Source organism: Loxodonta africana, chromosome 25, assembly GCF_030014295.1.
Source record: "Loxodonta africana isolate mLoxAfr1 chromosome 25, mLoxAfr1.hap2, whole genome shotgun sequence".
Classification (NCBI taxonomy): Eukaryota; Metazoa; Chordata; class Mammalia; order Proboscidea; family Elephantidae; genus Loxodonta; species Loxodonta africana.
Window position 1 is genome coordinate 61,659,562 of NC_087366.1, and position 13,694 is coordinate 61,673,255.

The 13,694-nt window shown below is 39.2% G+C and overlaps 1 protein-coding gene across 1 annotated transcript in view; it reads right to left on the minus strand.

Moving 5' to 3' along the window:
• Nucleotides 1-13,694, minus strand: part of KCNK2 (potassium two pore domain channel subfamily K member 2) — a 140,340-nt gene that overhangs the window by 43,098 nt on the left and 83,548 nt on the right. Inside the window, exons 5-6 of the mRNA XM_064276955.1 lie at nt 8,691-8,851; nt 5,531-5,717 (exon numbers count right to left, since the gene is read on the minus strand). Of these exons, the coding sequence (XP_064133025.1) occupies nt 5,531-5,717; nt 8,691-8,851 (348 nt within the window). The remainder of the gene's footprint in view (nt 1-5,530; nt 5,718-8,690; nt 8,852-13,694) is intronic.

A 13,694-nucleotide genomic window follows, 5' to 3' on the forward strand; every position in this document is an offset into this window, starting at 1 on the left:
TTTTTCTTTTTTTTTTTTTTTATAGTAAAGTAATTTAACTGAGGGAGATGTTGTCTCAGTGCTTCAGGAACAGACAGGTTCTTCCAACGATGCTGTCAACCCTGTTTTCTTTTTTGCAAATGGAAATATGATTTTAGTACTAAGCAAGAGCTCACTGAACTTCTCATGTATATGCAACCGAGTCAGAAAAAATACAAGGCCAAAAATTATAACTAAAACTTTTTGCGTTTGGACCCATATTTGGGAAGTTTTTATTTTGATATTCAAGGCATTGACCATTTCCTTCTCGGTCCTTAGTCTACAATTAGGAAAGGTGTCACTGGAGCAAACATAGTCTCATGGTCAAAGAAAGACAGAAATCTACAGTACATAAGATGCACAAAATTGTTTTCCCAAAAAATTACTTTCAAATCTCAATACAGAGCAATTTAGAGCCTTTTTCACTAGTTGTAATGCAATTTAGTGCCTGCCTCACTAGGCCTAACTATCAATCACTGAATGTTTTCCTCCTCATTTTTTTCTCAGTGTGTTTCTACAATGCTTCTTTATTTCCATCCTGAACCCTAGAAGTTAAATACGTTCTCGATTTGTCCACAGTCTCTAGGACTCTGCAACAAACTGAGTGCAATTCCATTTAATTAATCACACAGAGAATTGTCAACTGCTTTGTGAGTTCTCTGAGAGTCACTGGCTAAATTAAGGGGTGACCAACCAAAAAATCAAACCCATTGCCGTTGAGTTGATTCCAACTCATAGTGACCCTACAGGACAGAGCAGAACTGCCACATAGGGTTTCCGAGGAGCAGCCAGTGGATTCAAACTGCCAACCTTTTGGTTAGCAGCTAATTTCTTAACCACTGTAAGGGGTGACCAGGTCCCTTGATTTTTCCCATATTACAAAACAAGAGAACCACCACCAAAAAGAGAAAAAGAATTGTTGCTCCTGGGTTTCGTGGAATCCCTGGGTGGTGCAAATAGTTAACACGCTCAGCTGCTAACAGAAACGTTGGAGGTTAGAGTCCACCCAGAGGTGCCTCAGAAGAAAGGCCTGGTGACCTACTTCTGAAAAACCAGCCACTGAAAACCCTACAGAGCACAGTTCTGCTCCGACACACATGGGGCCACCACGAGTCAGGTTCGACTTAACGGCAACTGGGTACCTGGTCCCACAGGAAGAGGAAGTGGGGCAATTATTATCACTAGGTGCTAAGCACACTACTGAACATACACTATGTGCTCACTAAACATGTGAGTGAGTAAATGAATGAATGATGGATGACTCCAACACATCTCGTTACCAATCACTCAAACCCTCCCTTTCCAAAAGCGGCCATTTTTCTGGGCCCTTGAGGTGGAAGTGGTAGCAGGGGCTGTTCCACAGTACAGCTCACTCCGCTTCAGGTGTTCTCCCTGTCATCTGTGTAATTCCTGGCAAAACTGGACTCAGTGATCAACTCAAGACAGGGATTTTAATAACTGGCCTCTGACATAGTTATAAAGCTCTTAGGCAATATCAGGAACCGTTTTCTAGAAGTTCCCTACTAGAACAACCTGTTTTGAACAAAAAATTTGCCCTGGTTCTTACATAGAGATTTATATGTTCTCATGACAGAATTCTCTTTAGTTAAGCAGGCTCTGAGCACTTCACTGCATGAGTCATATTTTCAGGGATTAGGGAAAGCAATAGTTTGGTTATTAAATATTGCATTTCCATTAATGGCTTTTTAAACACAGTTCCAAGAAAACTTAATTCTCAAAATGAGATCTACAGATATTTTTGCCAAATCGAAAGAAAAAAATATGATGGCAAATGAACATAGGGCTATGAAAAGTTATAAAAATTTTTGTGACAGTAAATGTACCAGATGAAGAGGAATTTGACCTGGGAAAGTCCCAAATTACATTTTCTATACAGAGGGGTCACAAGACACGAAGCATGAAGCCTGATTAACCCAGGAGCATTCAATAACTACATGGGAGATGAAGGAATTTCACTATTCATCCAAATACACTAAATTTCACTAATCAAAATTCCAAGAAGATGTATTTGGATGGCTGAATAAACTTACATTCATATGGAAAATGTGTTTTCATAAGATCAACCATGAGGATTTCTCAGAACATTTGAAATTTGGGCTATTTTTTTTTTTATTATTATTATAAACCTAGGTAATCTGAGGACACTGCTCTGTGAAACCATAAATTTTCATCTGGCTTTCACGCGCTTATGTTACCTCTCATGAACTAATCTGCCTTATGAAAAGGAGTTTTTTAAGGACTTATACGGGCAGCTTCAAAACAAGCAATGGAAATGCGGTGCTTGGCTTTTCTGACCCGCTCTAACCATAACCATAACATTACGTGCGGGAGGAGCCACCAAACTTGAAAAAAATTTTTTTTTACTTGTGTTAAATTGGACAATTATTTGACTTTTCTCAATTTTGAAGAATCACCAAATGATTTTTTATTTTTTAAAGTCACGGACCTGGAAGGCAAGTTCTAAAACCAAGCCTGCGTAAGTACTAGAAGGCAGTCTTTCCCTCCTTTCTGTGTAACTAATACTATTTCTTAGATTTTAACGAGGAAGGGATGCTTTAGCTCTCAGTCTGTGCGACAGGCATGGTTTAATGACGTCACCCTGGACTTCTTGTCAAAGGGAAAATAAAGTGACAGAGGGTGAGAAACAGAACATAGGCAATCAACAATTAAGTCTCAAACGCAACACTGCCATTAACTCTACAAATCTGAATATAAATCATTATTTTTAAAAAAAAACAGTTGTCATCGAGTTGATTCTGACTCATGGCGACCTCATGTGTGTCAGAGTAGAAGTATGCTCTATAGGGTTTTCAATGGCTGAGTTTTTGGAAGTAGACTGCCAGGTCTGTCTTCTGAGGAGTCTCTGGGTGGGTTCGTACCGCCGATCTTTCAGTTAGCAGCACAGCCTTTTAACCGTTTGCACCACACAGGGACTCCACATTATATCACATTATATCCAAATTATATTCAAGAGTAGAACTGCCCCACAGCGTTTCCAAGGAGCAGCTGGCGGACTTGAACTGCCGGTCTTTTGGTCTGCAGCCGTAGCTCTTAGGCACTGTGCACCCAGGGCTCCGTATCCACATCATATTATATTATCTACATTACAAATCATTGTTGTTGTTGTTGTCGGTTGCCGTCTGGTAGATGTGGACTCATGGCGACCCTATGTGTGCACAGTAGAACCTGGTCCATAGGGTTTTCAAGGCTGTGACCTTTTGGAAGCAGATCGTCAGGCCTGTCTCCTGAGGTGCTGCTAGGTGGGTTTGAACCACCAACCTTGGAACCAGTAGTCTAGTGTTTAACCTTCTGTGCCACCCAGGGACTCCTATATTATAAAAAAAAAAAAAAAAAATAGGCATTGATAAAAATCAAGTAAGTGCCAATTTGGGAAATAATGTCCTTTCTCTCTTCCCACCCTGTAAGGAAGGTGTCACTCTGTGAGCTGCACTCCTAGCCAAGAGGCCTGTTTATTTGCAGGTGAGATGCACCAGCTGAGCTAGCCTCTGACCTCTGACTTCCCAGGTCCTTTCAGCCCTAGCACATGGAGGACTAGGGAAAGGACAAAATGGGCCAACAGGAAAAAAGGTAGAGAGAGGAGCTGACCCCATCACTGAGGTAACCAACCAGCCACTCAGAAATGTCCCTTGCATAAATATACATACAAAATTAAAATGTTCTAAGCGATATCTTCCTGGGGAGAAATTACTGAAGGCTGAGCCCCTATATTCAGTCTCACTGACAGAGAGGCCTGAGCATTGTGCCTGTTTGTCCAGGACAGTGGTCTCTGAAATGTTTTAGATTCCACATTACCGGTGGTAAAACAGTTCTGTGCAGGCAAACCTAAATGGGTATTTACTTATGAACTCGAAGTTCATTATGCCCGAATATGTTGCGTCACGAACATTATGACCCATGAAAAGTAAAAAGTACTTTACTATGTATGAGTCGAAATCGACTTGATGGCAATGGGTTTCATTTGGTTTTAGAGTCAAAATCACAAAGCACACAGAAGCAAAGGCTAATTTGTGTTCTCCATGGAACTTTAAAAGGCAATTATTTTCCAAGATTCTTTTAAATTTCTACTTTTCCAAAGAACCTTGCAAAGGGCACACATTTCCTGGCCAGGCTTTGCCACATCTGCCGCCTCGTCCGCATTCTCACTCCAAAGACCTCCAGCAAAGGATCCCCCCTCTGTCCAGGTACTCTGTCCCATACACAGATGTGCGCAGAGGACTTTTTACATAAAGCAAAACTTTTCTCACGAACACATCCTCATCTTCAAGGATAGCACGTAGGAGGGCTTGCCGAGTTAAAATGGAATTGACAACTTAATAAAGAGGGATTATCAGCTTTCTCCGAGATCTTAAGCAATTGTACATCTTATTTTCCTTTCTGAAAATATTCAAATCAGAAATCTGGGTCAAGGAAGAACAGTTAATGTTCAGAAAGTGTAAAACTGAATTACGCTTGCAAGTTTATTCTAAGAGTTTAATACCACAATCCTACTATAATGTCTAGGCTGGTACTCAACTGCTAACCTAAAGGTCGAAGGTTCAAAGTCTTTGAAGGTACCACGGACAAAAAGGCCTGGCCATTTGCTTCCATTAAGATTACATCCAAAAAACTGTATGAAGCAGTTCTACTCTGTAACATGTGGGGTCCCCAGGAATCAAAATTGACTTGACAGCAACTAATAACTACCATAATGTTTAGCAGGTTTTTCCAATACGTCAAAAAAAAATTTTTTTTAATAACGATTTAGATTTTATAAAGCTAGCCCAAATGGTCCATGATGGGGCATTACCATACTCACCTGCACCACAGTTATTATAATTTATTTATAATTATAGTTTCAACAATAATGATAGTTGGATAATACAACCGTGAGAGAGTGTTGAAATGATAAATGGACCTAAGACCTAGGAGATATAACAATAAAGCAAAAAGCAGTTGAAATAACATTTGTAGAAAAAAAAGCAAAAAATGTGAACAGAACAATGTAGATACTCTGACCCAGTGAGTGACCCAGTGCCGTCGAGTCGATACTCTAGGTAAGGTCGAAGACACCATCCTGAGAACTGAAAAGTAAATGAGGTGAACAGCATGGACGGAAGAAGGTTTTGGGTAGCCAAGAAAACTTTCAGAAGTTTCCAGCTGTTTTTCACCACTAAGGTATGGAAGGACCTAAGCAGAAAGAGCAAGGGTAAGCTGAACCTGAATTCTTGTATCATTGTTAGGTGGTGGCAGGGAAGGAAGAGAGGGGAATCAAGAGGTAGATATTTGGTTTCTGAAATCAGAGTGGGAATGCAAAATTCTGCACAAACAGCAATTGAAATTTCTTGCAAAGAATAAAAAATAAATGCCCAGCTCTACCCTTTTGCCTGCCTCCACTATCCCAGGATAAGTGTTTTTGCCTCCGCAGCTGTGTCGTGCTGCAAACCCAGGAACATGGGTCAGGAGAGCAGCGCCAGTGCCAGGAAAGCCTTACCTGCAACGTAGTCACCAAATCCGATGGTTGTTAAAGTAATAACCACAAAGTAAATGGCGTCCAGGGCACTCCAGCCTTCTATATGCTTGAATATGATCGCGGGCAGAGCAACAAAGAGCACGCAGCCGAACAGTATAAATATGATGGTTGAGATGATACGAATCTTGGTCTGACTAACGTTCCACTTCTAGGCATGAGACAGAGAGAGACAGGCAGAGAGAAACAGAGATTCATTGACTGCTGGTGTGCCTAAAAACTAACCTACACTGTTACCAGTAAATTAGCAAGTTAATTTACTTTGTGTATTTTATTCCTTTTTATGTTTAATTTTTAATTGTCTTTGCTTACAAAAAAACTGGGTATAACATAAATTACTCAACACAATCCACACTAATAATGATGAAACTCCGTCCTTACATAGCCTTAACACTTCCAAAAGTAAATTACATTTGCTAAGAATGCTCCTTCAGACTTACAGAACCATTATTTGCTGACTGCACTGCTTTTGAAATATTTCTATTCTATTATAGGCATAAAAGAAACCCTGGTGGCGTAATGTTTAAATGCTACAGCTTCTAACCAAGAGGTCAGCAGTTCGAATCCGCAAGGAGCTCCTTGAAAACTCTATGGGGCAGTTCTACTCTGCCCTATAGGGTCACTATGAGTCAGAATCGACTTGATGGCAGTGGTATGGGATAGGCATAAAATGGATTGTGGGCCAAACACAATCTAGAAATATTTAAAAATAGACAAGATTGAATCCAAACCCGTTGCCGACAAGTGGATTTCAACTCACAGCAACCCTGTAGGACAGAGGAGAACTGCCTCATAGGGTTTCCAAGGTTTGCCTGGTGGATTTGAACTGCTGACCTTTTGGTTAGCAGCCGCAGCTCTTAACCACTATGCCACCAGGGTTTCCAAGATTGAATCAAGGACTAAATATTTACCTTTGATACTCATAAAATTATAAATTTCATGAAGACTTTTTCCTATCATTAATTCAACCGACTAGAGTACAACGCTAACAGATTTCACACCCATAATTTGATTCCCGTATGAGCCAAATATATTGTCACTCTGTTCTGTGGCCTTAAGGTATACACCAAGGACCAAGGAAGCTACAAGATACATAGGCAATGACACATCTTCAAAACCCAGAACTTCAGCTCTCATCAGCTTATCCATACTTTCCCACCTCCTTTACCAATCAGGAATCTCCATGGTGTAAAGTATTAAGTGAAGTTTGTGTACACTGCACTTTATTTCCAGTTCTTTCTTTGGGGTTAGAAGTCCCTGGCTGGAGCAAATGGTTAATGTGTTTGGCTGCTAACCAAAAGGCTGGAGAGGTTGAAGTCTACCCAGAGATACTTCAATAAGGGCCTGGTGATCAGCCACTGAAAACACTATGGGGCATAGTTCTACTCTGACACACATGGGGTTGCCATGAGCTGAAATAACTCAATGGCAATTGTTTTATTTGAGGTTGTTGTTGTGTGCTGTCGAGGGGATTCTGACTCATAGCGATCCTAGATGACCGTAGAACTGCCCATAGAGTTAGCAGCCATATAGTTTAATCTCTGACTGGATCTATTGTGAAAATCATAGGGCATATTCCCCACCACATCAACATCACTGAATCTTAGTGCCTGAACATTTTTAGAGATAAAGGTCTGTGGAAACATAGGCTTCCCACCCCAGCCCTTTGTTTACACTGCCACTCAGCTTGGTTTGCATAAATGAAAACATGGGTTATAGGAAGCGAAAATAAGAGTTCCACGACTCCACTGTCCTTCCCAGGTACATGAGAGTTAAATGAGGGCATGTTTGTTAAGTTCACAGGATAGCGCTCGGTAAGGAGGGCTGAATCTTGGCCGCTGGAATGTAATCTCCCCAAGAGCATGGAGCTTGTCTGTTTCATGTACTGACATATATGTAACACGAGAAACATACCCAGCACGCAGCAGGCACTCAACGTGTGGAATGAATGAACAATTCAGTTACCACGTTCCTACCGCTAATCCACCCTCTCAACTGATATCAATGCAAGATAATTTTAATACCAATGTAAGACAAGCATAATAACAAAACAAACCAAAAATCTCCCATTTTGGACTAACCGTGCCTTACACCAGTCTATAGTAAAAATATTTGAGAGCTAACTTTGATCTGAAATCTGAAACATAATTAATGGTAAAGCAGGGATTTAATTTAAATTGAAGAAACAATATTCAATGGTCTTATTTTATCAAAAAAGTGTAAAACATTCTGTTGATTTTTGTAAAAAAATAAAATACTGAATAATAAATAAAATCTATTTGTAATAGTGGTGACTGTAGTACTAAGTCATTCATAATCCACCCCCTAACACAATCATTTTTCCCCCATAGTTTTCTTTAACAACACAAGCTTGTAATCATGGTGGTATTATTATTTTTTTATTTCACTTAAAACTCTAATAAAAGCATTGTCTTTTCATTTATTTTTGCTATTGAGTGTTAATACAGTACAACCATGAACATCTTCATTGAAACGACTTCTGGTTCTGCTGAATTACATACATCCTTATAGATTAATTCCTATCATTGTCATTACTGAATTGAGTTATATGATCACCTATGTTGTGCTTGCTGTGTACTATTACATCCTTTCCAAAAAGGCGACATAAATTTACAATGCCACAAGCAATAAACAAGAGGAGCAAAGCGATTTTTTTAAATAATAAAATTTTGTCTGTCATTTACTATGTTAAGCTTTGACTTAGATCACGTCTCACCTTCAGAGGAAGTCCTCACAGTCAGTATCATTATTCTGGTTTTATAAATGAAAACAATGGAGGTTTGAGAGGAAAACAAGAGAAAATACCTAGTAGACAATATACCTGGAATTTGAACTTAAGACTGTCTGATTTCTGTGTGTTTTTTTCCCACATTTTTGTGGAGTTTTCTAATGCATTGACATATTTATTGAGATAAATATAAAAATAATTATGATACAGTGAGTTACATACTAGAAAAAAATTTTTTTTTTAACTAGAGGTATCTATAAATTGTTATGAAACCCAAGAAGTGAATCTCTAACTGTACCTGAGCTTATAGAAAAGTTTTAATATTTCTAAAAATTAACACATAAACATATGCTGTTCAAATTTTCTCATACTCACAATAAATGTATCTTCTACTTTTGCAATTCCTTTTCCAAATATGGTCCCTAGTTGGTCTCCAACTCCGGCCAACAAAAAGCCAAAGAGGGGAATTCCCAGTAAGGCATAGATGATACAGAATATTTTTCCTCCTTCTGTACGTGGTGAGATGTTTCCAAACCCTAGCACACACACAAAAAACAATCAGTTGAGCAACGATGAATAATAGCTTGAAGGATGCAACCTCAAGTCTGATTCAGAAATTCCCAAATATCATAAGATATCAATTACAATTTTCAACTAGTTAAGATTGCTTTTGTATTATGTAGCCTCTTACAAAAAAAAAAAATTTTTTTTTTTTTAATGTATTTTGGGAAGCTTGGTGGCACGGTAGTTAAGCATTCGGCTGCTAACCAAAAATGTCAGCAGTTCGAATCCACCAACCACTTCTTGGAAACCCTATGGGGCAGCTCTACGCTGTCCTACAGGGTTGCTATGAGTCGGAATCAACTCAAAGGTAACTTTTTTTTTGTTTTGGGGGGGTTAATATATTTTGATATAAAATGTTAATATTTAAGAAAAAGTTTCAGTAAGACACAAAGAATAGGTAATGTTCCAATCACAGTTTGATAAGATAATGAAAACAGAGGAGCTAACACACACAATAAAATCAATGTTTTCAATAAGTACGCTTCTATCTCTGTACTGATGATCCTGTTGACTTAGAAAGCTTTTACTGCCATTTAGTTAGAAGAGCAGATTGCCTTATTTTAAAAGTATTCAAATACGCTTAAGTTATTTAAAGATTAAATTTTAGTAGTAACTTTTAATTCTTGACTTTATTCAACTATTTAACAAAACAAATAAAAAAACTGTTAAAAACTTAAAAATCATTAAGTGAATTATTTTTAAAGTTCAGAAGGTTTTGAAGGTCTTCCAGTTTCATGTGAGGATATTTATGTAAGGATATACACTAGTTACGATTCTACCAGTACAACTTCACTGACTTTATTTTTTTTTTGATAACAGAAGTGATATCAACACACATACATGGGGTAGAGAATGCATGCCTTCCAGAAGGGCACAGAGCCCCTCTTTTGACGTATAATCCTTCCTCTGTCCTTCATACTAAAGTATTTCTGAATTTTAGTTTTAATTTCTTCTCTTAGTCAAGAATGCAGATAGATATTTTGGGATTAGGTTTTTGTTGTTACTTTTCAGTTTATGATTATTAAAGGCAAAGACTATGACCTGTACAAATTTTACTTTTTAGAATCTATTGAGATTTTCTTTGTGACTTTCTGAAGGCCAATTTTTGCATTTGTTTCCTGGTTGTTTGAAAAGAACACAGTTACTCTGTTAGATACAAAGAGAGCATATATATGTATGTGGTGTGTGTGTGTGTGTGTGTGTGTGTGTGGTGGGACAATATTTCTTTTAACCCTCAGATTTTTCTTCCCATGACATTTCCGCTTTTCTCCTTCTCCTTCTCTTCAAACATGTAGTCAGTTTGCTGTGCACTGCTTGTCAATTCATCTATTCAGGATTTTTAGTGAATTCTTCAAGTGTTTGATGGCTCCTGGCCATATTTTTATATTTGAATGCACAATAAAATACTAGATTGATAAATACTTGCATCTGAAATACATCTTTCTAGCCTCAACGAGAATCGTGGTTTCTCTGACAACGTATGCAGATTCTGGTTAAAGGAGACCTGATTGAAGCAGTTGTGTTGCAAGGCAAAAGGGGACTGACATTCGATAGGGTCTTTGTGTATGTGTGTATTTCACATAGTGTCTGAGAGCAGGATCCTCAATTCCTCATAGCAGCCAACAGTTAACCGTAGTGTTCCCTGTATCTCAGGCCCACTGCCCATTTTGGGAATATCTGTAACATAACTCTGTGTTTGAAAAGCTTGTATTCACAGCTTTTTCTGACGGCAAACACTAGAGACAACTACTGTGAACGTTACAATTAGTGGTCCACAGAACTGGGATTAATTTACAGGCTGAGTGTCCGCAGCCCACTTCTGCTTCTAACTTTAGAGCCTTTAAAATCTGTGGATTTACCAACTTTTTTTAGTTTGTTATACTGATTGTCTAATAAAAACTTCCAGAATTACAGTAAGACATATAAACATTATAATTTTTAAAAGCATTTCACTTAAAATCTAAAATTCTCTGATTGAAAGTGGTCTCAGTCAGGACAAAAAAAAAAAAAAAAACAGTAAGAGCTTCACAAAAGAAAAAATCGGTCAGGTGAACTTCATTAAAATTAAAACTTCTGTTCTGCAAAAGACACTCTTCAAGAGAATGGAATGACAAGCCATAGACGGGGAGAAAATATTTGTACACTTCTGATAAAGGACTTGTATCCAAAATAACAAACAGCTCTTAAATAAAACTCAACAACAAGAAAGCCAACAGCCAACAAACAGCCCAAATACAAAATGGACAAAAGGTATGAACAGATACTTCACCAAAGCAGATATGGAGATCATATATCATTAGGGAATTGCAAATTAAAGTAACAACCAGATATCACTACACATTCATTGCTGTTACGTGCCGTTGAGACGATTCTGACTCATAACGATCCTATGTGATGCAGAAAGGAGCCCTCATGGCACAATGGTTAAGTGCTTGGCTGTCAACCAAAACACCAGTGGTTTGAACTCATCAGCCGCTCCATGGGAGAAAGATGTGGGAGTCTGCTTCAGTAAAGATTATAGCCTTGGGATCCCTATGTCCTATAGGATCGCTGTGAGTTGGACTTCAACTCAATGGCAATGGGCTTATGACAGTAGAACTACAGGAAGGTTCTTAACACAATTCTATTTTACTATATGTGCTCGACATGTTTGGTGCAATGGTAATTATTATAACTACTATTGGTAGCAATAATGGCAGGAGCAAAGATTACAGGAGCAATGTGTTGAGCCCTATCAATGCACAAACTAATAATGAGACAGTAATGAGGTCATGGGTACTCTATGCTCTGCACTATATTCGAAACGCTCTGTCAAATTGTGGGTGCCATTTTTAAAGGGACATTGGCAAAATAGCACTTACAGAGGAATGCAACTTGGAAGGCTCAGGGGTATTTATGCTAAAAAAAAAGAAAGAACTGAGAGTGGAGGGAGGCAAACTAATGGATTTCATCCATCCAGACGATTAAAACATGGAATAGGGAACAGACTTAGTTTGATTCAAGGCAAAGAACAAAAGTAGAAGATGCAAGCTATAAGAAGTACGCTCATGCTAAAATAACTACAGCCAAAACAGAGTAAATGTCTGCAAGAAGCAGGCAGAGGCCAGATAATCACCTGTGGTACTTAAAATTTTGGAACATCTGTCTTCTAGGATTCCTTAAAATGACAAGTTCTTAGGAATGACTCAACACACGAATCATACATGTAATGATTTACCACAGGTTTCAGTACGCATTCATGTATTCAAAAATGTTGATTGAGCATATACTATTTGCCAGGTATGGTTAGGAGTTTGGCTGCTAGCCAAAAGGTCAGCAGTTTGAATCCACCAGTCACTCCTTGGAAACCTTATGAGGCAGTTCTACTCTGTCCTATAAAGTTGCTATGAGTTGGAATCAACTTGATGGCAATGGGTTTGGTTTTGGTTTTGATGCTAAGCACTGGGGATGCAACTGTGAAGTAGGTAGGTGTCATGGATTGAGTCATGTCCCCCAAAAATATGTGTGGCAACTTGGCTAGGCCATGATTGTATGTGTGATGGTCCACCATTTTGTCATCTGATGTGATTTTCCTATGTGTTGTAAATCCTATCTCTACGACGTTGATGAGATGGGATTAGCAGCAATTATGTTAATGAGACAGGACTCAATCTACAAGATTGGATTGTGTCTTCAGCCAATCACTTCTAAAATATAAAACAGAGGAACAAGCAGAGAGACATGGGGACCTCATACCACCAAGAAACAAGAGCCAGTAGAATCCCATGTCCTTTAGACCTGGGGTCCTTGCACTGAGAAGCTCCTCAACCAGAGGAAGATTGATGACAAGAACCTTCCTCCAGACCTGACAGAGAGACAAAGCCTTCACCTGGAGATGGCACCCTGATTTTGGACTTCTAGCCTACTAGACTGTGAGAGAACAAACTTCTGTTTGTTGAAGCCATTCACTTGTGGTATTTCTGTCATAGCAGCACTAGATAACTAAGACAACAGGTCTCACCCAGGCTCTCACAGAGCTTACAACGCAGTGAGGAACACAGACTTGACACTGACCCATCCGTCTGTATGCTCGTTACAGAAAGCACAGGATGCTTGTGGTGCATATGGATTTCGGAAGGTGAGATAGGCTCCATGTAGGAAACCCACACTGTGATCTGGTGACTGAGTAGGGGTTGGCCATGTAAAGGAGAAGCAGGGTTTGTAACAAGACTGCAGGACCACAGGTGTAAAGTCTTGGAGGAAAAAAGAGAACTTAGCACCTTTGGGAAACTAAAAGTATTTCAGATGAATGGAGAAGAGCGTGCGTGAGAGTGGCAGCAGATAAAGGAGGAAAGGTAAACTGAGGGTGCGTGGTGAAGAATCACGTCCATGCTAAAGAGTGAGGGCCTCGTGCCAGCTAAGTGAGACACTACAGGACTTTCGAGCTGGGATGACAGGAACACATTTGGCAATTTGGATGTTCACTCTGGCCACAGAGAGGAGGATGCTTGTCAGAGTCAAGAAGCAGCAGTATCGAGGATGATGCCCAGGTTCTGGCAAGGGCAATGTGGTAGATCGTGGCAGAACTTCTTTGAGATGTTCTTGTTTTTGTTAGGTGCTGTCACCCGACTCATAAAAAGAGCAGAGTTAGGGAGCAAGGTTGGGGCAGAAGGAGGTAAGGATCATAATGATGTATGCCAATGGGGGAACCCAAGAAGAAATCTACTGCATGTTGCATGTATGGATCTGAAACCCCAAACAGTAACCTGCACTGGAAATACAAATTAGACAGTGGATGAAAACTCGGGAAGATGTGTGGACTCAAAAGAGAAGAGA